Source organism: Balaenoptera musculus, chromosome 10 (genome assembly GCF_009873245.2).
Source record: "Balaenoptera musculus isolate JJ_BM4_2016_0621 chromosome 10, mBalMus1.pri.v3, whole genome shotgun sequence".
In the NCBI taxonomy this organism is placed as follows: Eukaryota; Metazoa; Chordata; class Mammalia; order Artiodactyla; family Balaenopteridae; genus Balaenoptera; species Balaenoptera musculus.
Window position 1 is genome coordinate 19,697,628 of NC_045794.1, and position 27,118 is coordinate 19,724,745.

General features: G+C 35.2%; 1 protein-coding gene across 5 annotated transcripts in view; it reads right to left on the reverse strand.

Annotated features, from left to right (window-relative positions):
• Positions 1-27,118, reverse strand: part of SOX5 (SRY-box transcription factor 5) — a 393,300-nt gene that overhangs the window by 206,719 nt on the left and 159,463 nt on the right. For all 5 annotated transcript variants that reach the window (XM_036866199.1, XM_036866200.1, XM_036866198.1 and 2 more), the window contains one exon: positions 4,111-4,197. In XM_036866199.1, coding sequence (XP_036722094.1) covers positions 4,111-4,197 — 87 coding nt within the window. The remainder of the gene's footprint in view (positions 1-4,110; positions 4,198-27,118) is intronic.

A 27,118-nucleotide genomic window follows, 5' to 3' on the forward strand; every position in this document is an offset into this window, starting at 1 on the left:
CTTCAGTTCTTATGAAATAGTTTTTACAAAAAGTGAAAACATTACTCATAAGCAACTACAAGGAACTATAAAACAAGCTTAGTAGATTAAAAACATTAAACATTTACTTTATTTAGAAGTAAATGACTATATGTTATGTACCTTCCTTATGGCTGACTCTTATGTTAAACAAATTCCAGATACAACAGTTCCCTCAGAAAATAATCAACATTTCCAACCCCTCTGAAAAAATGTGAAGAAATTATATATATAATGCACAAATGAAATAGTCACAAGGTAATTAGCAAACCATGTGTTTCTTAAATAGTTACTGGACTTTTAAAAGAATGGGTTTAAAACAGCTTTCAAAGTTATACAAACCCTTACATATCTAAATGCTGAGATTTTAGTTTCCGTGTTTTAAATTTACAAAAATCCAAGGATACCTCTTACTAGATTATTACCTGGGACCTGATTCCTGTTCCAAGCCTGCTTATTTTCAAATCATCTAATGTTATTTAAACAGAATCATCTCTTTCAAGCCATATACTAAATCTACATATCTCTTTCATCTCAAAATGTTATGTCACCTAAGAGAGGATCTACTTTAATCCTCGTGTTGAATCTACATAGCATGACTTTAATTCATGAGTTCTGAAAGACCATAGTATTGCGGAATGGATTATTTCCTTGAATCCATTATTGGCATTCTAGAGCTGTTTGGTGTTAGCCTTTATGTCCCATCTTCTAGAAAGAACAAAATTATTGCTTTCAAAAAGAGCCAATTTTTTATTATACCGACTACAACTGGCATTTTCCTTAATACCAGATATAACACTTTACTGGCCTAAATTAATGCATTCTGAGCAGGGTGAGAAGGGTCTACCTGGGATACCAATGGGAAAGAAACAAGGCTCTAAAGAATTCTTCAAACAAGGCAGGTAGAGAAACTGATCTAGGCTTTTCTGAGTGACCTAGTCAGAAAACCCCTCAAACAATGCCCTGCTTTTATAACCTGAACAAAATAGAAATATTTTAAGAGAATTTTGCATGAAGATATTTTTGTTATAATTTTACAAATACATTTAAGTCAGTAAAATACACAAATGCAATGGCTTTGCTGAAAAACAGACGATCTGTTTAGATTAGTCAAAGCTGCCATGGATCCCCAGATACTGTCCTCAGGTGAAGTGCCCATGCCATGACCTTCAGTGTAACGGAATTTCATGCTAGCTGAAACAATGCGTGATGCCACTGGCTGCCAACTGGAGTGCAGGCACTGTGTTTTCCCTGCTCAGTAACTATGAGGCTATAAAATGTATTTCTCCATCTTTCACACAACCATTACTCAGTGCTCCTGCTATAGATAAGGGCAAAGAAACCTCTGTAAACTGGCCAGTTACACTATACGGCTGATTAGAGAAGAAGAAATAAATTATTTCTGTAGTCATCTAATCAGTTTATAATATATATTGACTGTTTGCTGTCGGTAAGACCTTTTTAGTCAAACTCTTTTGTTCTGGAAAACTGAATCCAGTGTACTTTTTTGTGTGTTTTTTTAGAGAATTGTTTCTAATGTAACTTTAAAACCTAATTACTTCACATTTCCAAAGTACCAGACCATAAAATGCTCTAAATTCTAATCTAACATGAAAAATAATTTTATGCTTTTAGAAATGGGTGACCTTTCCTAACTCACACTGTTTCTTGAAAAATGAGATGGACTTTAAGTGGGTATGACAACTCTTTATTGACAACTAAACTATCCAGACCAAATGCTATTTATTTCTCCTCTTTTGAAAAGTTTATCATTTTCACTTTTTAAATAGTAATAGTAAGAAACACTTCTTTGAATTTTGCCAAGCTGTAAGTTTAATCTTTGTCCAAATGCGCTGAAAGTAATTCACTCACAGTAACTTGAAGCTAGCACTTAGGAACTGAGCTCTGCCCTCACTTGGCTGTGGTCTTAGATATTCAAGAATGGACACACACACACACACACACACAACACACACACACACACACACACACGCATTCATTCACTCAGTCATGTTTCCTGGTACTAATTAAAAGTTAAGTGAAAACTGACCAGTGTAAATGGAGGAGAAGAGTTTCAATCCACAAGAAGACTCGGTAAATACTGTAAAGGCTGTAAACATCCTAATATATACAAAGGTTCTACTCAGATACATTGCTCTGAATTATCAGTAATAAATTATCTAATAATTGAATAAGTTCATATTTTCAGATTAAAAAAAAGGTCATGCTTATCCTTCCCTACCCTGACTGAAAACAGTCTAAGCATACACGAGACTTACACCTTTATCTGCCTCATAAAAAATAGGGGCCAAACAGCTAGGCTATTGTTCTTGACTAACTTCGTCTGAGGTGGTACGAAAACCACATTCCTGGGCAGCACATAATCATAGGGCCTGACCCGCCCCCCCAAGAACCATTAAGTCAAATTCATTTCCCCCCAGAGGGCAACACACTATTGTATCCTCTCCACTTTCGAGCCACCTATGAACAATGGATAGTAATTGCAACTGTCACGGGCAGTCAATAGGAAAAGTAACCCAGCGCTTTTTTTCTCCAGTTTTCTGCCAAACCTGATCCGAGCACCTAATAACCATGCCCCCAACAGAAGAAAGAGCTACAGTTGCTTTTAAAATGCATCAGAAAACAGCTTTTTGCACAGAACCAGAGGACAATGACTAAACTTGTGCTCTGAATGTGAAGCTTAAAAAACTCGAAATTAAAGACAGAAACTTCTTTTGTGACTGTACTGCAGCTTCCTGAACTAACCCCACAGGCAAGCCTGAAAGGACAGCTGAGCTTCTTTCCTCTAAGCTTATCATCACTGCTGTTGCTGCTTTTAAGTTAGACTTGTGAGGAAAAGGAGGGAGGGAAAAATGTTTGTCCTCCAATGGAACGAGATCACAAGGCTTGGAACAGGCGGTCTTCTCTGCTCTGCTCAGTTATTACCCAGGTCACAGGAGAATAAAGAACCTTGGAGAATACATCCTGCATCTCAGGTGCAAATGGGTTAAAATCCAACAAAATAGAGGACTTGCTGCCTCAGAAAATGAAACTTTTCTGTTCTCTTTAAACTTTGTCTTCAAGCTCTTTAAGGGATATTAATTATTACTTGTTTGAATTTCATTCCATTATAGGTTCTGGTTACTTAATTTGCTGATTAGCAGGAATTCATTCTCTCACCACCCATTCACACCTACTCATAGCCTGAATATATGTAAACTCCAAATATATGGATGAAAAGTGAGATACTCAATCAAACATTTTATGGAAGTTTCCCAAACAGAGATATTGACATCACGTAAGTCAAACATTTGAGAAGACTGATTTGTGCTTTGCCCTTCTCCAGGATGCTCTGATGTAGTAAAGCCTTAAGAGAGATGATTGCCTCTCAGTGGGAGAACACTTGCACGTACACACATCTGCAAAAAAGTTATTTACACACATATTTCTACATTTATATCAATATAAATCTGGTGATATTTAAAATATATATTCAGCCTCTATCAAAAATATACAGAGTAATATATAACAAAATATATTAATATTAATAAGTAGTTTTTCCTTAAAATTAATCCTTTAGAACTCAGATTCAAAAGTGTCCTATTGGCAACAAATAGAAAACCATAGATTGCCTGCTATGCTCTGAGAAAACACACTTTTTAATTAATTGAAAGCATCACTTGATTTTATTTTTATATGAGGAATTAAACCTTCTCCCTTTGTCATTCCTGGTTTTAAGTGGAGATTATGTATATTCATACTTCTAATATGTAGAATGTATAAAATCATCTCATACAGTTTTTAACCCTACTGTAGATACATTTGTACTTATAAAGTAAGTCATTTAAAATTTTAAAAAAAGATGAAAATCAAAGACTGTTAAAGATATAGTGGGGTTATTCTGTTAAAAAAACATACTATTATAAGGCACAGAGAGAAAATAAGAACCATTGTACATCCTTTTTCAAGCTAGAAAGAAGAAACACCAAAGACAGAGTGCATAGGGGCAGAAGTACTTTATCACCACTAATATTTCTAAATATCAGATTCATTTCGGTACATTTTAGATCAAAATAATTGCAAACATATTACCTTTTATTTCACCAAAGTTCCCTGATCCCATTGCAAGAAGCTTGTCTTTCCAGTCCTTTGATAGTAGCTTTTCAATACTGGGGGTTTCTAAGTAAAGAAAAAAAGACAGGTAAGCAAATCAATGTGACTATCTTTATAACGAAGCTCACTAAAAGTCTATCTGCTAAAAATAAGGCCATCCCTACCCTGGCCCCAGTTCATAATGACTTCATCAACAAACTGATAACAGGGGAGGAAAAAAAGAATGTGTTTTGTCACCTGCTGTTTCAAAATCATTAGCTTTTTCCTCTTGTGGAACAAAGCCGTACTAATTCTTTATGACAATGGGTACATATAAACCTGCAGTTCATTGTTTTCCAATTTGGTGAACAAATTCCTGCTATAATGGATGCTTGTCAATTTCAGGGTGTTAGTCTGCAGTCAAAAAATAATTATGTTGATAAAATGCAGAGTAAAAAAAAGGCAAAGAATTAGCTCTTAAATCTGCTACATGTAATTATGTCCCTCTGTGTGTTTACAATTACATCCACTTCATAATATATGTTTAACATCATGTGGTGGTGAGCACACTGTGGAAAGATTTGCCAGTACCGTGAACATATAAAAAAGAGTTGGTGTAAAAGGAGCTTTACAAAGATTGCAGAATCTAGACAACTAAGTAATGCCTATAATGGAAACTTATTATTTGCTTATTTCAGATATGTATCGCACTCTTTTAAAACGCCCTGTATTAAGACAGGACACGCAGATTTTAGAGAGCAGGGTTATGCAGTAGTCTGATATTTGTTTCTATATGTCACATGGTTTTGATCTCTCCTTTTGTGTTGAATTTTAATGTATAAGTAAATATAAATGCTAATAAAACTCCGAAACATTAAACTCAGTTCCAAATAATGTAATTGTATATTCTTGTCAGCATTTAGATGGGTACACAATTACAATGGCTTTCAATCCCACGATTAGCACTGCATTCAGTTAGAAAATGGTGTGTACTAAAAGATAAGTGTCCCAGTATGCTCCATCTAAATAACAATACCCACACTTATTATCTAGATCGAAGACACACACTGCCATTCTCCACATTGGTGTTTATGCGTATTTGTGTTTGTTCAGACATTTGTTTACCCCCTACTAGGAGCATAAAGGGAGTACATGTTAACTTATCAAAGGGACCGTCTGGCCTAGAGACCCTAAGATTATTAGAAACGCATTAATTTTCCCCACAATAAAATGCATTTTGAAGCGTCTTCAGCATCATCTTGGCCAACGCTATCTACCTTTCTCAGGCCCTCATCTTAAAGACATCAGCTATCAGAGTCACAAAGCCTGTGTGGAGTTTTCAACGAATGGGAGGTGAAATTTTCTTTGGAAAAACTGTGGCAGCATGGATTGCTTCTTTTTCAGATGTCAAAAACTTGGGGAAAATAAAATAGTGAAAAGCTCTGAATGATTACTTCTTCACATAGCCTGTATGTATACTGTGTACATACACACACACCCCACAACTACTGTGTGCACATTTACATGGAATGTGTGAAATGTTTTTTTCCTTTGTAACAAAATACATCTTTCTATTTTTTCACATTTAAGGAAAAAAGATCCTAAAGATTTTACTTTTACTTTTTCTTAAAATATCCCTATTTCTATACCACATTGTTTTGAAAATGGTAATGACAATTCTGAGTAATAAAATGCATTAAATCTCTTCTTACTGCAATCAATATTTCTGTTCACTGAGGCTTTAAAAGTAACTTTAAAATACTTCTGCAGGGATAGCCAATGTTTCTACATTCACAGTAAACACTTGGTGAGCGAAATCATTTTTTAAACCTTATCAGGGTAGGTCAAACAAATACCACTGTTTCTTTTTTCCAGCACTCTACAAAAATTCTTGAGTAGCATGTAAACAGGGTCCAACCAATACGGTATTTGCAGTAGAGTACCGTCAGTCATTAAAAGCTAACAAACCTTGCAAAGCAGGAATGCAGCAATAGAAATCCATTGTGCACTAACAATAGGCCCCTGAACCTCCCGGCACCAAAAGCAGACCATTTTACTTTTAAGGCTATTGTCTGCAAAGTCCATGACAAAGCTTTTCCCCTGCAGCTAGACAAAATATTCACTGTAGTGTGCTCATAAAGAAACAGAAGTCTTCTGTCTAAGTTGCAGAGTTAAAGAAACAGCCGCCAGATTTCTGAAACCTGCACAACATTCCTGGCCTCTTTATTAACTTGCATAAAGATAGGAGGCTCTCATACAAAGCCAGTTTTTTCAAGTACCTGACTTTTAACATACACTACAGAAAAAAATGAATAACTTCTTTAAGACCAAGTAATTTGCAAGATGTAAAATCAGAAATATATCTAACTCAGGGTTGTCATGCCTGTGGATGAATAAAGACAATAATACTTGCAATTTGGATGAGGTATATACTTTAAACTCAGATTCAATAACGTTTATTGAACAGCCTGTGTGCCAGGAACTATGCTAGATGCTTTTACCCGTATTCTCTCATTTAATCAAAGCAAAAACCTGAAGACTCAGATTGTGTTAATATATCCATCTTTCAGGTTAAAAAAAAAGCCAAAGGAAGAAAAGGATTTGTTTGAGGTTTCACCATATGTAATGGGTAGAGCTGAGTCTTGGACTAAGGTTTATTTTTTTCCCTACAAATTCCTAAGTCTCTTGTTGATGACGATAATGATAGCTGCCATTTTGAGGGTTAAGTGAGAAACAGTGTACCAGGTCCTTTACATGTGGTATCTCAAACTTCTCATAATAATCTCCTGAATTAGATATTGGTACGTCTGTTTCACCATTAAGAAACCAAAGCTTTGAGAAATACCGTGACTTGCCCAATATGGAGCTAAATTCAACTTACTGGATCCCAAAGCCTTTGCTCTTTTTAGTAAACACACATTACTGCATTTCACTTGCAAAACAGCCATGGACAGTCAGAAAAACTATTGTTATTAACTCCAGTGGATGGACGAAGTAAACATTGGAAAGGATAAATTGAATATCCCAGGGTAACATGTACCTATGGGCAGCATGATGAGATTAAAAGCCAAGATTCCTTACAATTTTCAATATGTTCAGGATGTAGTCCCACTATATGACTTTGAACTTTAGAATTTTGGATGATTTAAGGAAAACCTATGACCATATAGCAGATATATGCATTGAAATGAAAATGTATTCATATGGTGGAAGGACAATTGGGCTATAAGTCAAACAATATGGATTCTCACCAGGACTTTAACACTATCTAGCTCAGGGGGACCAAAAGCATATCTTTTCACCTACTTTACCTCTCTGTCTGAATTACTGTAAAACAAAGAGCTTTAAGCAAATCCATGTTCAATATTCTACAACTGCTACTGTTTGAGTTTATGTCCACTGGTAGTTCATGAAGAAGTGGTATGAAATGATCTCACAATAATGATCACAATAAATGGACATGTACCAATGACTGAATTTCTCTGAAAATGGTAAAGATCCCACAGAATATAAATGATTAAAACTGTGAAAGATCAAATGGCAAAATCTCAATATTTATAATATATCTGTTCATTAATGTGTGAATATGATTAAAGTGAAATCTGACACAATTATGTAACTGCTACTTCAGTGCTTATGGAGTAAAAGAGATAGTAGTTATCTATTAAATATTCCACTTTCTAAGATGTGATTTAAAAAAAATACATGTAGAATTGTATTTTAAACTGTGAGTATGGTATGTTTCTGGACATACGGTTATTCCCAAATGTTCAAATTCCGGATTAGCCATTATTTTCATGTTAAGATGTGTCATAGTTTTACTTTAAACACTTTAAAGAGTCTCTTGAGATTTACTTCTCCCAAGCATTGGAGTATCATGATTACCATTAAAATTAAAGCTAGAGCTCTCTGTATTAAAATAAGCATGACAGATAATAATAGTTATTATTATTTGCATGGCATTTCAGTTTACATAATGCTGTCAGATACAATAATTTGTCAATGGTGTATATTATCATTTTATCCATTTTGCAGATGAGAAAACTAAGGCTCAGAAAGAAAATCAAGGCCCAGCATTACCTAGCCAGAAAGTAGAACAGATGGAATACAAAACCACAGCCTCTTAATTAGAGAATCTGTCTTTTTAGGGGTAAGGTAAATGCATATATATTTTTAAAGAGAAAATAAAATAAATATTAAGAAATAAGCTGTAAGATAAATTAGAGAGAAATGGAAGCTATCCTTATCAGTCAATCCATTAACAGTAAGATGACTCTAACTGGATTACTTTTGTCTCTTTCTGCCATCAGGACCCTTTTGATATGTTTGCTTGCTTTTCCCTTCTTACCCTTGCCTCTTTTACTCACATATGGTTCTTCACATCAATGCCTATGGCAATCCCCACCAGTGAATGGCCCCCCTAACTGTGCCAGCCATTGTTACAACAGCATCCTGCCTCTTTAGGGCCTGCTCATTCCCTATAACTCTCACTCCTTTTTCCCTTCAGTGCCAAACACCCTTAAGACTGACTCCCTCATCTGGAACAATGAGACTCAACCCAGAGACTCATGCCAACATATTGTAATTCTCCAACAAGCTCCCAGTGCCAAGAATTAAACCACATTCGCTCCAGTGCAGTAGCTTTACACACAAGCTCAGGTTTTTGCTTTGTGTTTATGTAGGTTTTTTTTTTTCCTTAATCTCCCTTGAGCTGCAGTGGCAGAGCTCATTGAAAAAATCGAACAAGCAAAAAATATGTATGTATAATATGTGACTTTTTAAACAAAGTCCCAGGAGTTAGGTCATACCAAATCTACCACTGTTTATACTTTAATTTTGTGGCTTAAACTAAGCTGTGTTATTCCTGACATGTGATAGGGTGTACATTTAGGGATGAAAGTTGTCTTTTGGAAGGAACAACAATATGGCTGAACGTCAAAAATATACTAATACCTCTTTCAAAGTCAAGAAGTAAAAGCATATGTCGATTATTCATATCATAGAATCAGCATTTTAAACCTGGAAGGAGCTTTAGATAACATTTAGATAAGCATTCCACAAAACTAATTTACTAAAACATATACTGGACATAAATTTATGTTGGTTGGTTTACTTGTAACCAACATAAATTGCTTGGTTACAAGTAAAACTAAAGCAAACAAAGTAAGCATTCCACTGTCATGTAAACCTAATTAACATTAAACAAATTTACATTTCTTTTTTTTACAAGATTTAGATCACTTTATGTGCTAACAGACTGTCAACTTTAAGTGAGTTATGGATTATATAGTATTACTTAAATATTTGACCAAGGAAACTAGTGTTGGGAGATAACTGTTTTGCTCAATACAAGTTGGGTAATAAATAGTCTAGATCAAACCCTTCATTTTACAGACTGAAAATCTAAATTAAGGTTAAAACTTGCCTAAGATAATAAATCTAATTAATGACGAAGGCAGCACTTGAAGCCTAACTCCTAGTTTAGTGTTCTTTTCCATATACCATACACCACAATAAGTTCTTTTAATAAAGAGTCAAACTTTTCAAAAATAAAATGTTAGTCCAGTTTTATTCACCTCATCTAGTTTTAGACAATAATTAGATGATAGGTGGTGTGGGTGGTGAACATCTGTTAGAATTAGGTACCGTTAATTCAATAATCTCCCCTTGGAAGCTTTCACTTGATGGCTCCCATGAAAATATAGAATAGTTAGTTATAAATGTTAGTTAGTACATTTGGCTAACTATAGTTTTCTTCAAAAAGCTAATTACAGTCTTGCTATTTAGTTATTCAATTACTGATAATAAGATTTTTTTGAGGGGAAGGTTGGGCTAAATCTGGAAATCATATACCAGTAAGAGTTCAATTCATGTTGACAATAGCTGCATGTCTAGACAACATTTGGGGGCAAATATCAAACAATGCAATGGAAGTAATATTAAAACTTCTACATATCTGGAGAGTATCTGGGCACTGAAGACCAGAAGGCCTTGTAATAGTCTCATTAGCCAAGCACTATAGCTAGTCCGCTACTGGAAATGTCAAGTTCTTCTAGGAAATGTTAAAAAATAACACACACCACAACACACAATAGAAACACATGTGAAATTCCAAAGCATTAGGATTTCAATAAGCCTCATTTTATATGTAATCATCCTGAAGTGAATTAAGCTCTAGAAATACTTTACTTTTAGTAGTGCCAAAACATTTCTTTGTTTCCACTTGAAATTTAATAAGAGCTTAGTTAAGAGAAAAAAAAATTCTTTGGCCTGCTGACTCAAGTTTTGAAATTTTTAATGTGCAACCAGTTTTTGGAATATTGCAATATCTAAATCATTACCCACTGGCTTAAATTTTCTCAACATACAGGCTATAACTGTTAACACACCTGTTCAATTATATCCAATCTTATACCATATTTTAGAAGAATATTTTTTCATTACATGATTAAATATACCATAATCAATATGCTATAACTGCTACATATCAATAAACTTGGGTTTTCTCCTCAAAAGATGGCTCTATATTTCCTACACAAAATATCCATTAAGAGACAGACTTATGAAACTCTCCTAGTTTTATCTACTCCATCACTCAGAAAGCAAGTGCATTTCCTTGCATAGACTAAAACACTCTTTTATTTCTTGTTTTAAATATTAGATCCCAGAAAAAAATAACATAAGTAATTTGAGGGCAGCATTTCAAAAAGGAATTGCAAGGAGTTTTTTTCTCATGTACAAAATCTTTGTTTTGCTACTAAATGTAAAAAAAAACTTAATGTCATGCAACATGACTCCATCACTTACTATGACTAATTTTGTGACCTTTGGCAAGTAATTTAACCTCTCTATGCTTCAATTTACTCGTCTATAAAAGGGGATAATAACTATACTTATACTATTGTCAAAAGAATTAAATGAAATAATTTATGTAAAATGCTTAAGACAGTGCTGGGCACACAGTAACATTTAAAAAGGTTGACTAACATTACAACTACAACTTAGTATACAACAACCCAAGGGATCTATGTTAAAATCCAAATGAAAAATATATACATATGCTTCACTCTGCCCATCACTAAAACTACCTAGAAATCAAAACTGCATCAAAGGGTAATAGTTCTACTTCTACACATTTTTATGAAAATGATTCATAACCCTTAGCTTCACTGGTTTATCTGTCATTCCTATGAATTTTTCAGTTGGTTCATGTCAATAAAGATGACATTGAAAGAGCTGTAGTAGTAAGAGGGACAAAGACTGTTGTCACTTCCATTAGGTTAACATATGAATTGTCCCAAAACAGCACAGAAATACAAAAATACTCAACTAATCTTTGCCTGAGTTTCTTTTTTGACAGTTGTCTTTCTAACTTTCCAAGGGTTCTGTTAGGTCCTCAACAATGGCTAAAGCTTTTAAGCCAGTGCTGTTGACAAGTGAAAGGGAACAACAAATAGCTTTGTAGTCTCTTTTCCCAGGGTCACTCAACCAGCGGTAATACTTATTATTTTTATTTATTAGCACTGTAGCCCTGTCCTCTATCATGGCTAACTCACCCCAACCCCCAAGACAGGAAAAGCATTTTAACTTTTAATAAAAATGGGAGAGTGTGGCACTCCTGTGTAAGGCTCTTTCAGTAAAGTGAACACACAGCTAATGAATATTGTCCATCTTTATCCAAATAATTTATGTTGTCAGCAAAGTGTGCGTGGTGAAATGTGTATTAGGTTCTAGCCATTAGTCACAATTAGAGGGGTGAGAGTGGAGAGTAGGAGGAAGCAAAAAGGTTACTAAGGCAAGAGAGGTACAATAGGAAAGCAAAGGCAACTTGACAGAAAATTGGGAGGAAGGTGTTCATGATGGTATCAATTAATAGTCAATTTATAACAGTTAAAATATTTCCAATAAAAGATTCTCAAGACTATTTCATCCAGCGAATAGCCAACTTTCTCAGAGACCAACTGTAATACATCTGTTATTTTCCATATGCTTTATTTGAAATAGTATTTCTCAACTGCATATATGTGAGATAGAAGAAGAAAGAAAAATAGAAGACAAGCCATAAGAACTAAATTATAGCAACTGGTATATGAGAATCAGGAATATTTAAGACAAATGAAGTCTTAATTTCAGAAGACTGAAAATTTCAGAAGAAATTTATAAACAAACAGGAAAAGTTTAAGATAGCTTAACCACATCACAGTTTAGTAAAGACACATAGATCTAAGCATATTATATATACCTACTAATATATTTAAGAAAAGAATTACCTAAATATGTATTTGAATTATAAATGAAGCAATTATCCTACTGTAAGATTGTATTCAGATAACCATCCATTTATTTAGATATCTAGACTATGCTGAAAACAAAAATTAATGATCATATTTGTAGAATTTTGTTGTTGTTTATAATTGGGAAGGTGGGTGGCAGAGATGATAAAGGAAATACAAAAAGTATAGAAATAGAAAACCACTTAACATACATTAGAATGAGAATTCCAATACTTTAAAAATATGACAGAATGTTTTACCACTGGAAGTGAGAATTAAAGCGCATACAGCCTGATGCTAAACCACTACACATCCTGAATCTTCTCTATCACAACATATGTGAAAACAAATCGCAATCTCAGCTTGCCAGATGCCTGAAAAGATATGAACAATAAAAACTGACATGATTCATACGATAAATCAGAAATTGTGATATTCAGGTAGTCGAACAGTTGAGCTGAAAAGCTACTTATAACTCAAATTATATTTTTATGTTCTAATACAGAACATCAGATTTTAAAATTAAGAAAAAATCCTTTGATTTGCTTAAAATCATATATCTAAATTTGCACACAGCCTTCTCAACCAAAGTAGTCCATCTGCCTTAACAACTTGTTATATTTGGTCTCCCATAACCTTTCATGGATTTTGGATTGTGTCATTTTTAGAGTAATTTTAGATGAGAAAATACAATAGTTTTATTTGCAAAATGGCATTTAATGTTCGCAAGCTTAGATATAATCTAATCAACAGTGAAACAAAGTTGTGCAAGGTAAGACTAGCTGTGAACCCCCAATATGCAAAACAGCAAAAAAATCAACGTGTAAAAAGCATTTTCATTTAAAAAGGAACAAGTGGAGGAGACCTTCAATATGGCAGAGGAATAAGATGTGGCGATCACCTTCCTCCCCACAAATACATAAGAAATACATCTACATGGGGAACAACTCCTACAGAACACCTACTGAACGCTGGCAGAAGACCTCAGACTTCCCAACAGCCGAGTGGCTGACAGGGTCTTGGTGAGCTGGCCGGGTGTCAGGCCTGTGCCTCTGAGGTGGGAGAGCCGAATTCAGGACATTGGTCCAGCAGAGACCTCTCAGCTCCACGTAATATCAAATGGCAAAAGCTCTCTCAGAGATCTCCATCTCAATGCTAAGACCCAGCTCCAATCAACGACCAGCAAGCTATAGTGCTGAACATCTTATGCCAAACAACTAGCAGGACAGGAACACAACCCCACCCATTAGCAGAGAGGCTGCCTAAAATCATAATAAGGTCACAGACACCCCAAAACACACCACCGGATGCAGTCCTCCCCACCAGAAAGACAAGATCAAGCCTCATCCACCAGAACACAGGCACCAGTCGCCTCCACCAGGAAGCCTGCAAAACCCACTGAACCAACCTTAGTCACTGGGGGCAGACACCAAAAACAACAGGAACTAAGAACCTGCAGCCTGTGAAAAGGAGACCCCAAACACAGTAAGTTAAGCAAAATGAGAAGACAGAGAAACACACAGCAGATGAAGGCGTAAGGTAAAAACCCACCAGACCAAACAAATGGAGAGGAAATAGGCAGTCTACCTGAAAAAGAATTCAGAGCAATGATAGTAAAGATGATCCAAAATCTTGGAAATAGAATGGAGAAGATATAAGAAACGTTTAACAAGGACCTAGAAGAACTAAAGAGCAAACAAACAATGATGAACAACACAATAAATGAAATTAAAAATTCTCTAGAAGGAATCAATAGCAGAATAACTGAGGCAGAACGGATAAGTGACCTCGAAGGTAAAATAGTGGAAATAACCACCACAGAGTGGAATAAAGAAAAAAGAATGAAAAGAATTGAGGAGAGTCTCAGAGACCTCTGGGAAAACATTAAATGCACCAACATTCGAATTACAGGGGTCCCAGAAGAAGAAGAGAAAAAGAAGGGGACTGAGAAAATATTTCAAGAGATTATAGTTGAAAACTTCCCTAATATGGGAAAGGAAATGGTCAGTCAAGTCCAGGAAGTGTAGAGAGTCCCATAGAGGATAAATCCAAGGAGAAACATGCCAAGACACATATTAATCAAACTATCAAAAATTACATGCAAAAGCATGTAATTAAATTACATTAAATTAAAAGCAGCAACGGAAAAACAACAAATAATGTACAAGGGAATCCCCATAAGGTTAACAGTTGATCTTTCAGCAGAAACTCTGCAAGCCAGAAGGGAGTGGCAGGCCACATTTAAAGTGATGAAAGGGAAAAACCTAAAACCAAGATTACTCTACCCAGCAAGGATCTCATTCAGATTTGATGGAGAAATTGAAACCTTTACAGACAAGAAAAAGCTAAGAGAATTCAGCACCACCAAACCAGCTCTACAACAAATGCTAAACGAACTTCCCTAGGCAGGAAACACAAGAGAAGGAAAAGACCTACAATAAAAAACCCAAAACAATTAAGAAAATGGTAATAGAAACATACATATGGATAACTACCTTAACTGTAAATAGATTAAATGCTCCAAGCAAAAGACATAGACAGGCTGAAGGGACACAAAAACAAGACCCATATATATGCTGTTTACAAGAGACCCACTTCAGACCTAGGGACACATACAGACTGAAGGTGAGGGGATGGAAAAAGATATTCCATGCAAATGGAAACCAAAAGAAAGCTGGAGTAGCAATTCTCATATCAGACAAAATAGACTTTAAAATAAAGACTATTACAAGAGACAAAGAAGGACACTACATAATGATCAAGGGATCAATCCAAGAAGAAGAGATAACAATTGAAAATATTTATGCACCCAACATAGGAACACCTCAATACATAAGGCAAATGCTAACAGGCATAAAAGGGGAAATCGACAGTAACACAATCATAGTAGGGGACTTTAATACCCCACTTTCACCAATGGACAGATCATCCAAAATGAAAACAAATAAGGAAACACAAGCTTTAAATGATACATTAAACAAGATGGACTTAATTGATATTTATAAGACATTCCACCCCAAAACAACAGAGTACACTTTCTTCTCAAGTGCTAATGGAACATTCACCAGGATACATCATATCTTGGGTCACAAATCAAGCCTTGGTAAATTTAAGAAAACTGAACTCGTATCAAGTATCTTTTCCGACCACAAAACTATGCGACCAGATATCAATTACAAGAAAAAAATCTGTAAAACATACAAACACATGGAGGCTAAACAATACACTACTAAATAACCAAGAGATCACTGAAGAAATCAAAGAGGAAATCAACAAATACCTAGAAACAAATGACAATGAAAACACGACAACCCAAAACCTATGGGATGCAGCAAAGGCACTTATAAGAGGGAAGTTTATAGCAATACAATCCTACCTCAAGAAACAAGTAACATCTCAAGTAAACAACCTAACCTTACACCTAAAGCAATTAGAGACAGAAGAGCAAAAAAAACCCAGACTTAGCAGAAGGAAAGAAATCATGAAGATCAGATCAGAAATAAATGAAAAGGAAATGAAGGAAACGATAGCCAAGATCAATAAAACTAAAAGCTGGTTCTTTGAGAAGATAAACAAAATTGATAAACCATTAGCCAGACTTATCAAGAAGAAAAGGGGGAAGACTCAAATCAATAGAATTAGAAATGAAAGAGTAGAAGTAACAACTGACACTGCAGAAATACAAAGGATCATGAGAGATTACTACAAGCAACTATATGCCAATAAAATGGATAACCTGGAAGAAATGGACAAATTCTTAGAGAAGCACAACCTTCCGAGACTGAATCAGGAAGAAATAGAAAATATGAACAGACCAATCACAAGCACTGAAATTGAAACTGTGATGAAAAATCTTCCAAAAAACAAAAACCCAGGACCAGATGGCTTCACAGGTGAATTCTATCAAACATTTAGAGAAGAGCTAACACCTATCCTTCTCAAAATCTTCCAAAATATAGCAGAGGGAGGAATACTCCCAAACTCATTCTACAAGGCCACCATCACGATACCAAAACCAGACAAAGATGTCACAAAGAAAGAAAACTACAGGCCAATATCACTGATGAACATAGAACAAAAATCCTCAACAAAACACTAGCAAACAGAATCCAACAGCACATTAAAAGGATCATACACCATGATCAAGTGGGGTTTTTCCCAGGAATGCAAGAATTCTTCAATATACACAAATCAATCAAATTGATACGTGATATTAACAAACTGAAGAATAAAAACCATGTGATCATCTCAATAGATGCAGAAAAAGCATTAGACAAAATTCAGTACCCATTTATGATAAAAACCCTCCAGAAAGAAGGCATAGAGGGAACTTATCTCAACATAATAAAGCCCATATATGACAAACCCACAGCCAACATCCTTCTCAATGGTGAAAAACTGAAACCATTTCCCCTAAGATCAGGGACAAGACAAGGGTGTCCACTCCCACCACTATTATTCAACATAGTTTTGGAAGTTTTAGCCACAGCAATCAGAGAAGATAAAGAAATAAAAGGATGCCAAATCGGAAAAGAAGTAGCAAAGCTGTCACTATTTGCAGATGACATGATACTATACATAGAGAATCTTAAAGATGCCACCAGAAAACTACTAGAGCTAATCAATGAATTTGGTAAAGTAGCAGGATACATAATTAATGCACAGAAATCTCTTGCATTCCTATACACTAATGATGAAAAATCTTAAGGAGAAATTAAGGAAACACTCCCATTTACCACTGCCACAAAAAAATAAAATACCTAGGAATACACCTACCTAAGGAGACAAAAGACCTGTATGCAGAAAACTATAAGACACTGATGAAAGAAATTAAAGATGATATAAACAGATGGAGAGATATACCATGTTCTTGGATTGGAGGAATCAACTTTGTGAAAATGACTATGCTACCCAAAGCAATCTACAGATTCAATGCAAGCCCTATCAAACTACCAATGGCATCTTTCACAGAACTAGAACAAAAAATTTCACAATTTGTATGGAAACACAAAAGACCCTGAATAGCCAAAGCAATCTTGAGAAAGAAAAACAGAGTTGGAGGAATCAGGCTCCCTGACTTCAGATTATACTACAAAGCTACAGTAATCAAGACAGTATGGTACTGGCACAAAAAACAGAAATATAGATCAATGGAACAGGACAGAAAGCCCAGAGATAAACCCACACACATATGGTCACCTTATTTTTGATAAAGGAGGCAAGAATATACAATGGAGAAATGACAGTTTCTTCAATACGTGGTGCTGGGAAAACTGTACAGCTACATGTAAAAGAATGAAGTTAGAACACTCCCTAACACCATACACAAAAATAAACTCAAAATGGATTAAAGACCTAAATGTAAGGCCAGGCACTGCACAAGTCTTAGAGGAAAACATAGGCAGTACACTCTATGACATAAATCACAGCAAGATCCTTTTTGACCCACCTCCTAGAGAAATGGAAATAAAAACAAAAATAAACAAATGGGACCTAATGAAACTTAAAAGCTTTTGCACAGCAAAGGAAATCATAAACAAGACCAAAAGATAACCCTCAGAATGGGAGAAAATATTTGCAAATGAAGCAAGTGACAAAGGACTAATCGCCAAAATTTACAAGCAGCTCATGCAGCTCAATATCAAATAAACAAAGCACCCGATCCAAAAATGGGCAGAAGACCTAAATAGACATTTCTCCAAAGAAGATATACAGATGGCCAACAAACACATGAAAGGATGCTCAACATCACTAATCACTAGAGAAGTGCAAATCAAAACTACAATGAAGTATCACCTCACACCAGTCAGAATGGCCATCATCAAAAAATCTCCAAATAATAAATGCTGGAGAGGGTGTGGAGAAAAGGGAACCCTCTTGCACTGTTGGTGGGAATGTAAATTGATAGTCACTATGGAGAACATTGTGGAGGTTCCTTAAAAATCTAAAAATAGAACTACCATACGACCCAGCAATCTCACTACTGGGCATATACCCTGAGAAAACCATAATTCAAAAAGAGTCATGTACCACAATGTTCACTGCAGCTCTATTTACAGTAGCCAGGACATGGAAGCAACCTAAATGTCCATCGACAGATGAAAGGATAAAGATGATGTGGCACATATATACAATGGAATATTACTCAGCCATAAAAAGAAACGAAACTGAGTTATTTGTAGTGAGGTGGATGGACTTAGAGTCTGTCATACAGAGTGAAGTAAGTCAGAAAGTGAAAAACAAATACCATATGCTAACACATATATATGGAATCTAAAAAAAAAAGAAAAGGTTCTGAAGAATCTAGGGGCAGGACAGGAATAAAGACGCAGACATAGAGAATGGACTTGAGGACACGGGAAGGGGGAAGGGTAAGCTGGGACGAAGTGAGAGAGTGGCATGTACATATATACACTACCAAATGTAAAATAGATAGCTAGTGGGAAGCAGCTGCATAGCACAGGGAGATCAGCTCAGTGCTTTGTGACCACCTAGACGGGTGGGATAGGGAGTGTGGAAGGGAGACGTAGAAGGAGGAGATATGGGGATATATGTATATGTACAGGTGATTCACTTTGTTATAAAGCAGAAACTAACACAACACTGTAAAGCAATTATACTCCAATAAAGATGTTAAAAAAAAAAAAGAAGGAACAAGTGAAAGAAGATAAAAAGGAAGCAAAGAAAAAATCTGGAAAAATAGCAAAAGAGAAAAGCATAGTTTTGCTTTCATTTTTCTTATATTACCAGAAACTTAACCATTCTTAATGTTAAAGGCACTGGGTATAAAGGTAGTTATGTACAGTCTGTTTGTATATTCTTTTAATTTCTGAATTAAATGAATGTACAAAACTATTCTCTTTGCTTTTAGTGCACATAATGTGCTGAGTTAGCAGACTACTTTTAAAACTGTATGTCATAGGGGACTTCCCTGGTGGCACAGTGGTTAAGAATCCGCCTGCCAATGCAGGGGACACGGGTTCGAGCCCTGGTCCGGGAAGATCTCACATGTCGCAGAGCAACTCCGCCCATGCACCATGACTACTGAAGCCCGTGCACCACAACTACTGAAGCCCCTGTGCCTAGAGCCCGTGCTCCGCAACAAAGAGTAGCCCCCGCTCGCCACAACTAGAGAAAGCCTGCGCGCAGCAACGAAGACCAAAAATAAATAAACACAGCCAAAAATAAATAAGTAAATTTATTTAAAATATATATATGTCATATGTGGATACTTACATTTTCTTTATTTTGCAAAATTCACACACACGAGGGCACACAGACACAAGATCAGGAGGCCTCATACTCTATCCATTTATTCAATCTTTTATCTAACAGTTATCGATTAAGCCACAACTGTGGCCCTGTGAGAGTAACTAAGACATGGTCTCTGAATTTCAAGAAACTCACCGACTCCTGTAATACACCATACACTGTTAGATGTATAGAGTAACAGTGATCAGACACTAAACCTTTGACTCAGATTGCTAGAGTGTCACTGAGTTGCTCTCCTATTGTTTCATTTATTGAAGTAAATGTAAATAGAACAATGTCTTACTTGAATCATTATATTAATGAATAGTAAATAAACGTGCTAATAGATTTTTTTCCAAATGTTACTATCGTAGCATTGCCATAAAGAGTTCTAAAATAGTCTTCTGTTTATCAATTGAACCTGCTGTAAAAAATTCTACTGGCAATAATTTCCAGAAATGGGGTCAATTTGTCATCTTTTCTATAATTAGGAAAATAATACGAATTAAATCATGCTAGCAATACAAAGGTTAATTAAAAGGTAACTATATAAGAATAGTAGAATGGCTTAATTCAACAAATAGTGTGTACTATGTATTTTTCCAGGTATGGGGGATATTAACAAGAGGAAAACAAAAGTGGACCCTATTCACCTAGAGTCCTTAGTCATGGGGAAGCTTCTTTAAAATGCAACTCCAGGGCCACTGGAGAGTCTGGCTCTTAATGTCTTCCTGAGTCGCAGGAATCTGTACTTTTCCAAGACCTGAGGTAATTTTTTGATGAGTAAACATTCATCAGGGTATAAAAATATGTATAAAAACATTCTATTAAATCGTCAGAAACTTGAAAATTTTTTTTCAAGTGAATAAGACTTGAAGTAGAATCTATCAAATTCTTTTTGGAAAGGTAGAAGAATTTTTCTAACACCAAAATGTCATTTGAGTGACAATTTAAACATTATCAACTAAAAACATTCAAATATATTCCAATACTTTTCTATTTTACAGCTCAATGAAATGTAGCATTTCAAATGAAAAACAAACCTACAGTAAAATGCAATAATGAACTACCAGGAACTGATATATATTTCATTTATTAAAAATGGGGAAAATGAAGAATTATTACTGAAGTATTGTGAACAAAATTTTTGTTTAAAAATCTTTAATAAAGGACCATGAATCATGTGACTACATGTTAGAAATACATATCTCTTCTTCCATGTAATATAATACACACATAATATAAGAGAGATACATATGTCTATGTAAGTGGCAAAGAGAAAAGGGAAACTCCTGAGGTGTCAGCCAAATGACAAGGGCAACCTCCTGTGGTTGAGAACTGAGGGGGTAGGTTCAGAGAAGAACAGTGGAATAATGTTACAAGTAAGTTGGTAAATGAGAGAAGGATGAATGGGATAATATTATTAATTTTAAAAAATGGCAGGACAACAAATCACAAATCCTGGAAAGGGTGTTATGGCAGAAAATAAAATAATCTATACCTTGAATATAATTAACATGGATTTCTATAGCATAGCAGCATTTTGCCTGCTTAGTCTTTCTATTAATATATTATTAAAAAGATCAATCAGTAACATCCATAGATCATGTCTTAAATCTAATAATTGAGAGAAAAACACTGACACATAAACTTTTGAAAGAATAATGAAATATACAGGGAGAGAGAGAAGAGTAGGAAAGAGGGAGCTGTTGAACAGTCCTCCTTCTCCTGTGCTTAGCTATCCAGAGGTCATCACTGAACTTCACTCTTACATCTGTAATAATGATAGATAGAAATGCATGTCACCTAAATCTTTCTCTTTCACATACACATACAATTAGTAAAATTAATACACAATATTTACCTATAATTTGAACTCACTTATCTCATTAGAAATGTATCTGAGGAGAAAAAGTGGGTGGGGGGGTGGAAAGGGCTCAAGGGATGTCCACCATACTATGACGTGTATCCCATGCTTTCCTAACGAGTTACGGATATAAAAGAATGAAATAAAAAAAGATAAGGAAAAGCTTATTTAAAACAGCCTAGAGATTTTGGTGAAGTACAATGAAACATCAGCAGTTAAAAAACTAAGATATAGGTCAGAATTTTATCACAAAAGGATGGATGAATCCAATAAAATGACAGACCACCCAATTTTCTGACCTGGGGGTCAGAGAGCAAGCTTTTATAAACTTGGGAATGGTCTTTCAAAAGCCACAAAGGTCTGTGTTCCACATGTCAGAAATTTGAAAGTGTTTATACCTCTGAGAGTTTTCCCTGAGGGAATTGAAACCCCCCAGGAACCTGCGATCTCAGTTCTCACAAAAAGGTGCAGAGGATGTTTAAGCCCCACAGGGTCTCTGTTGTTGGACATTATATCTTCTATCCAAAGGGAACACTGGGATGAATAGTGAAGAAGGTTTCAAAAAGGCTTCACTGCCCTCAACTCTTTGGAAAAATCTAGTAATTATTCTAGGAAGATAATTCAGATAAAACATTGTTAAAATTATGCTAAATTAGAAACACATATTTAACCCTCAAAAATTAATGTGCTCCAATAATAGGAATTGAGATCTTCAGTTAAATTACAAGCATTCCAAGTAAGTCATTCCAAGTGTGGTAGCTGCCTACAATCTTATTTGCAGAAAGCAAATAGTTTATTGCAAGAAATTTGATAAACTAAAATTTTAAGTCACTGCAATAAATTTGTAAGCATCGAAGTGGATCTTTATTACTCGACAGGGGTGCATTATCTACTTTCTACTTTCATAAACATAAAAATATGTTTATGAAATTAAAAATAAAGTGTTCTTTTTCTAAAGAGAGAAAGAAAAAACATCATTGTTCCACGGCAGCTACCAAAGAACAAGAGAGAAATTACTTTGTTTAATTAGAGGATTACATTATTTACAAGAATATTTTCAAAATGTATGAAGTATATTAAAGTAGATACATAATCTAACAGGCTTTCCTATTATACAGTAGGTGTCAATTTATTATTTTAGTCCATAGTTCTATATGTAAAACCTGGCTTATTTATTTCTCTCTCTTTTCTTCTCAGCAAATTGTTCAGCTTAGAAGCGCAGCACCCTCAAAATTATAAAGCAACAAAAAGCCAAATCTCAAAACACGTGACGAGTTACGTGCCAAACGAAGCTGTATAAAAACTAAAAACCAACACCTTTAAAAAATACTTGATTTGAGTTTAATTGAAACTCTTGTTTTCATACATATTTCAGCCTTTCTGTTTTTGTTATGACACATAAAGTGCCTAAAAAATAATGATCAGTGAGATTTCACAGCATGGGGGGGAAAATAATAGGAAAAAAAAAGTTTATTCCACACTATTTGAATTCATTTAGGTAGTTCTCTATGGGGCTACTACCAAATCCTTTAAGCCCACCAGCCTCTTACCTACATTAAATTAATGAGGCATCTCAAGCATTCATCCTTCACCAGCAGCTCTAGGCTCTCCAGTTGGACACCTACAATTTACTAAATTACAAACAGTGACCTAGGGGAGACATCTGTTTGTTATATACAATATTGTATTATGATATAAACTAGAAAAATATTCGGAAGATTAAGATGATAAGATATATGTTGAATTGTATTTTCTGGGGTTAATAGGGGCCAGTCTACAATTCCGTGATCTTCTCTTTGCCAACACAAGTTTCTATTTTCCCATCAGGAAGTAAAGGCCTCCACAGATTAACATTATGAAATACAATACTTATGAACAATCCAATGTTAAGAGGTCTGTATTATGCCATGATACTCACTACCTCCATACAATACTTTTATTAAGCCACAAATACATTAAGCTTGATTATAATCAATTTTTTTTTTTATAATACCACCTTCTTACTAATGCTCATAACACTTGGCTCCCAGGGATGTACTTATAATGAGATGGCCGGGTGTATTTTCCATTAAAGGCCTCTGTTGGAGTTTCTATAGAGCTTTTTCTCATATATTTCAAGTTAAATGCTCCCTCTATTTTTATGTTTGCTTCACAATAGCCAGTCCCTTTTCAATGATTAATTTTCTATTCAAAAATAATTTGCTTCTTTTTCCTTTGTCCTGTCACGGTTTCAGAACAACCTCTTTCTTTTTCCCTTGTCCACTGCAGAAACTCACCTCTGACGCCCCCCCCCAGACCACTACCTCCTAGTCTCCAAATTCTTTTTAGTGACACACCGTCCAAAATAGTTAGACGCTCCCCCCAGCAGGGGGCTACTCAATTAACAAAAACAAAGCCCTGAATGATCAAGGCTATAACTGAGCCAAGAAGTACTGTAGCCATTTATATTATATGACCTCAGCAGTCTCTTGATTGAATTGCAACCCTGCATTAAATCAAACACTATGTGTTATGTGTGTGATTTTCTAAATGCTGGGTGTGTGAGGTGGAAACAGGAGGGTGAGGGGGGGTGGCAAAGAGATTATAAATACTCTCAGAAAAAAATTCTCAATTCTGAATGTATTTGGTTTTTCTTTCTTAATGTGCTCTTTACTTTGTTTTGGAACTTAGACACATTTTGTAAAATCCTCTGAACTGGTATTCCCAGGCATGTTTAAACAACAGAAATAATGGAAGCATAATTGATTGCAGCTGGGAACTGTCACCCTATCAGTAAGCAGCACCTAACTGGCAAATACTACAAGCTTGTTACATATTCCTTTATGAATTGGGCACTGTGAGAAGACTGGGCATTCTTTATACCACACACTCAAAATCTTTACTGATTTATTTCTCAAATTTTACTAGACTAGAAACAGTAAGTGGTTAGTCTGTTGGCCTCTTTCCAGTGTGTTTGGGGCAGAGAAGGTGGGGTGCTTGTTTCCTAAAGTTAAATACATAACAGGTTTATAAACATGCTATATATCTTTCAGTCATGGAGGAGATATTCAGTAAAAACAATCTTCTTAGTACCTGCATGTTCACAGGATAAAGGAGGAAAAGTAAAAATATCTTATTTAGAAACCCATTTTTGTGAATCAAATTACTATAAAATTTTCCATACATATCACATTCTAATCAGAGACTACCAAGGTTCAATTCTTATCTAGAAGCAGGCTTTTACATCCCTCTTTAAGTTCATTTCCTTAACTCAGACTTTCCCCAAAAAGGAACGAAAAAAAAAAGAAAAAGAAAAAGAAAGAAAGGAAAACTAATAACTCCACATTAACTTGCTAAGAGAAAAGCTACAGTAAGTCCCTTTTCCTATTTTCTTATATTTGTGTAGCTGTTAGACATTTTGCAAAGGAGGGGAGTACCAGCCAGCCTTTCACAACAAAAGACCCACTGTCACTGAGCCAGTCCCAGACATGGTGGAAACCAGCCCACAGGAAAAGGCCTGGCTCCAACGTTAGGCCCCGGCCGAGTACAGTCACTATATTCACTCAAATTGGCAACAGGTCTCAGTGTTCCTGGCTTTGAGCTGTGAACAAGGGTCGGGATTGAATAACCAATTATACAACCGCTGACTGAGTTTATCCAAGGTTTGCAAACTGCTATAATAGCCCAGTATTCAACCAACTGTTTTATCCTTTTCCAGATATAGTGTCATATCTCCCCTTGTGCTCCATTTACATGTCACTTTATTACATACATCCATTAAAAAGGTTAATACCGTGTCACACTCAATGCCTAAATGTTGCCATACAGGAGTTCCGCTGCTCTCCGGGGCATTTCATATAGACACCTTTTTCTGTCTTTCACTTTCTCTCCGCAAGCTAAACCAAGTTTCTGTCAAGACTACAGAACAGTGGATGAAAGAACAGTAGCCAAATGTCAACAGTTTCAAAAATACTCCTTACACTAATAGGCTGTTTTAACCCACCTTGGTATATTAAAAATGTGAAAATTCTGAACTTTGGCAGTTGAGACTAGCACCCAAATCTGAGGTGCACATATAAATTTATCCAAATGTGTGCCTCGCCCTTTGCCAAAATGGACATCTCTCTCAAAGTTCAAGAAGAGCGACAATTTTTTTCTAGCATATTTGCATGCCTGCCTTTATACAAAGTGGTTGCAATGGAAATAAAAAATAGAAATAGAATTGCAAGTACTTTCCCTAAATATCTACAAACCTGAAATCCTTGAATGAGTATCTTCCAACTCAACAAACAGAATGAAAGAAATAGTAGAAATATCAAGTAGTTGGGAAGGAGTTGGCATTTTTTTTTTTTTTGATGCCTCGATCTTTAGCCTTTTATTTTTACACTATGCTTGGTGTAAACTGGTGTTTTACACAGTGTGACCTTATCTCTCCACTGAGGTTTTTTATCTTTAAAATCAACAATACAGATTCCTTCTAGAAATAAGTGATATTCATTGGATTATATAAAAAAACACATCAACATGTAATAACAAAACTGGTTAAAAACAAGAATTACTGATATTATGCAAAATCTTTTACATCTTCAAATATTTTGAGATCTTTAAAAATATGAGAAAAAGTTCCCTCTCACCCCACAATGAAAACTTTTTATATAATCACATGTTGTAATGATAATAACTAAGCAACTACTCACAACTACTAATTGAGAGCTTAACTGGTGTTAATTTTTAAATGCTTCACATATGATTCTTTTTAATTCTTGCAAAATCCTATTTGTAGCTATTAAGGGCTGGAACTTTATAGCCAGAGTCTTCTTCCTTCATTTACAAGTTTAGACATCTTGTAAAATTACTTAACCTTCTGTTTCTCAGGATCTGTAAAATAAGTATAAATCTAATACACCTACCATATGGGGCTACTGAAGGCATTAAATGACTTTCTCTAAGTGTCTCAATACAGTATTTTTAGGTGATTTTCATCATTGCTCTCCTTCTCCCCCCCTCCCCGCCCATCATCATCTCCATTTTTATAAGTAATTTACTGCTCAAATAACCAAATCTCAAGCAGCTCAGTGAGTGACAAAGCTCATAACAACATTTTGCATCTTAAAGCAAATCAGTATCTGCAAGAATTTTACATGTTTGGGTGGCTTATTAATAATAACATTGATCTTCATTTATAGACCATCTTCTATGTTTAGCTATTTGCAAAGCAAAAGTAGCAGGAAGACTATTCTCATAAAGAGGTCTAATCTTATTTTTGCAATTCATGAGTGTGATATAAATACCCAACATTCTGAATTCTACCACGGGCCTTCTTTAAATCATTATTAATCCTAGCTAAAAGTTTTAAGCATGACTATTTTGGTTATTTTAGGTCTAAAAGCATAAATATTTCTAATTTCTTGACCTTCACCTGTGACTAGAAATAATCTGATCACCAAATCCAGTGGTGGTGTGGAAAGGAGGAACAGATCTATTCAGAAAAGCAAAACTGTAAAGACTCTGTACAACCCTTTCACTGTTACCAGGACATTCACTAAGTTAGAACTTGTTGCTGATCTCTGAAAAAGGAAAAAAAAACAACTTGAGTTTTTACATTTTGGCAGGTTTTAGAGATACAAAGATGCCAGCC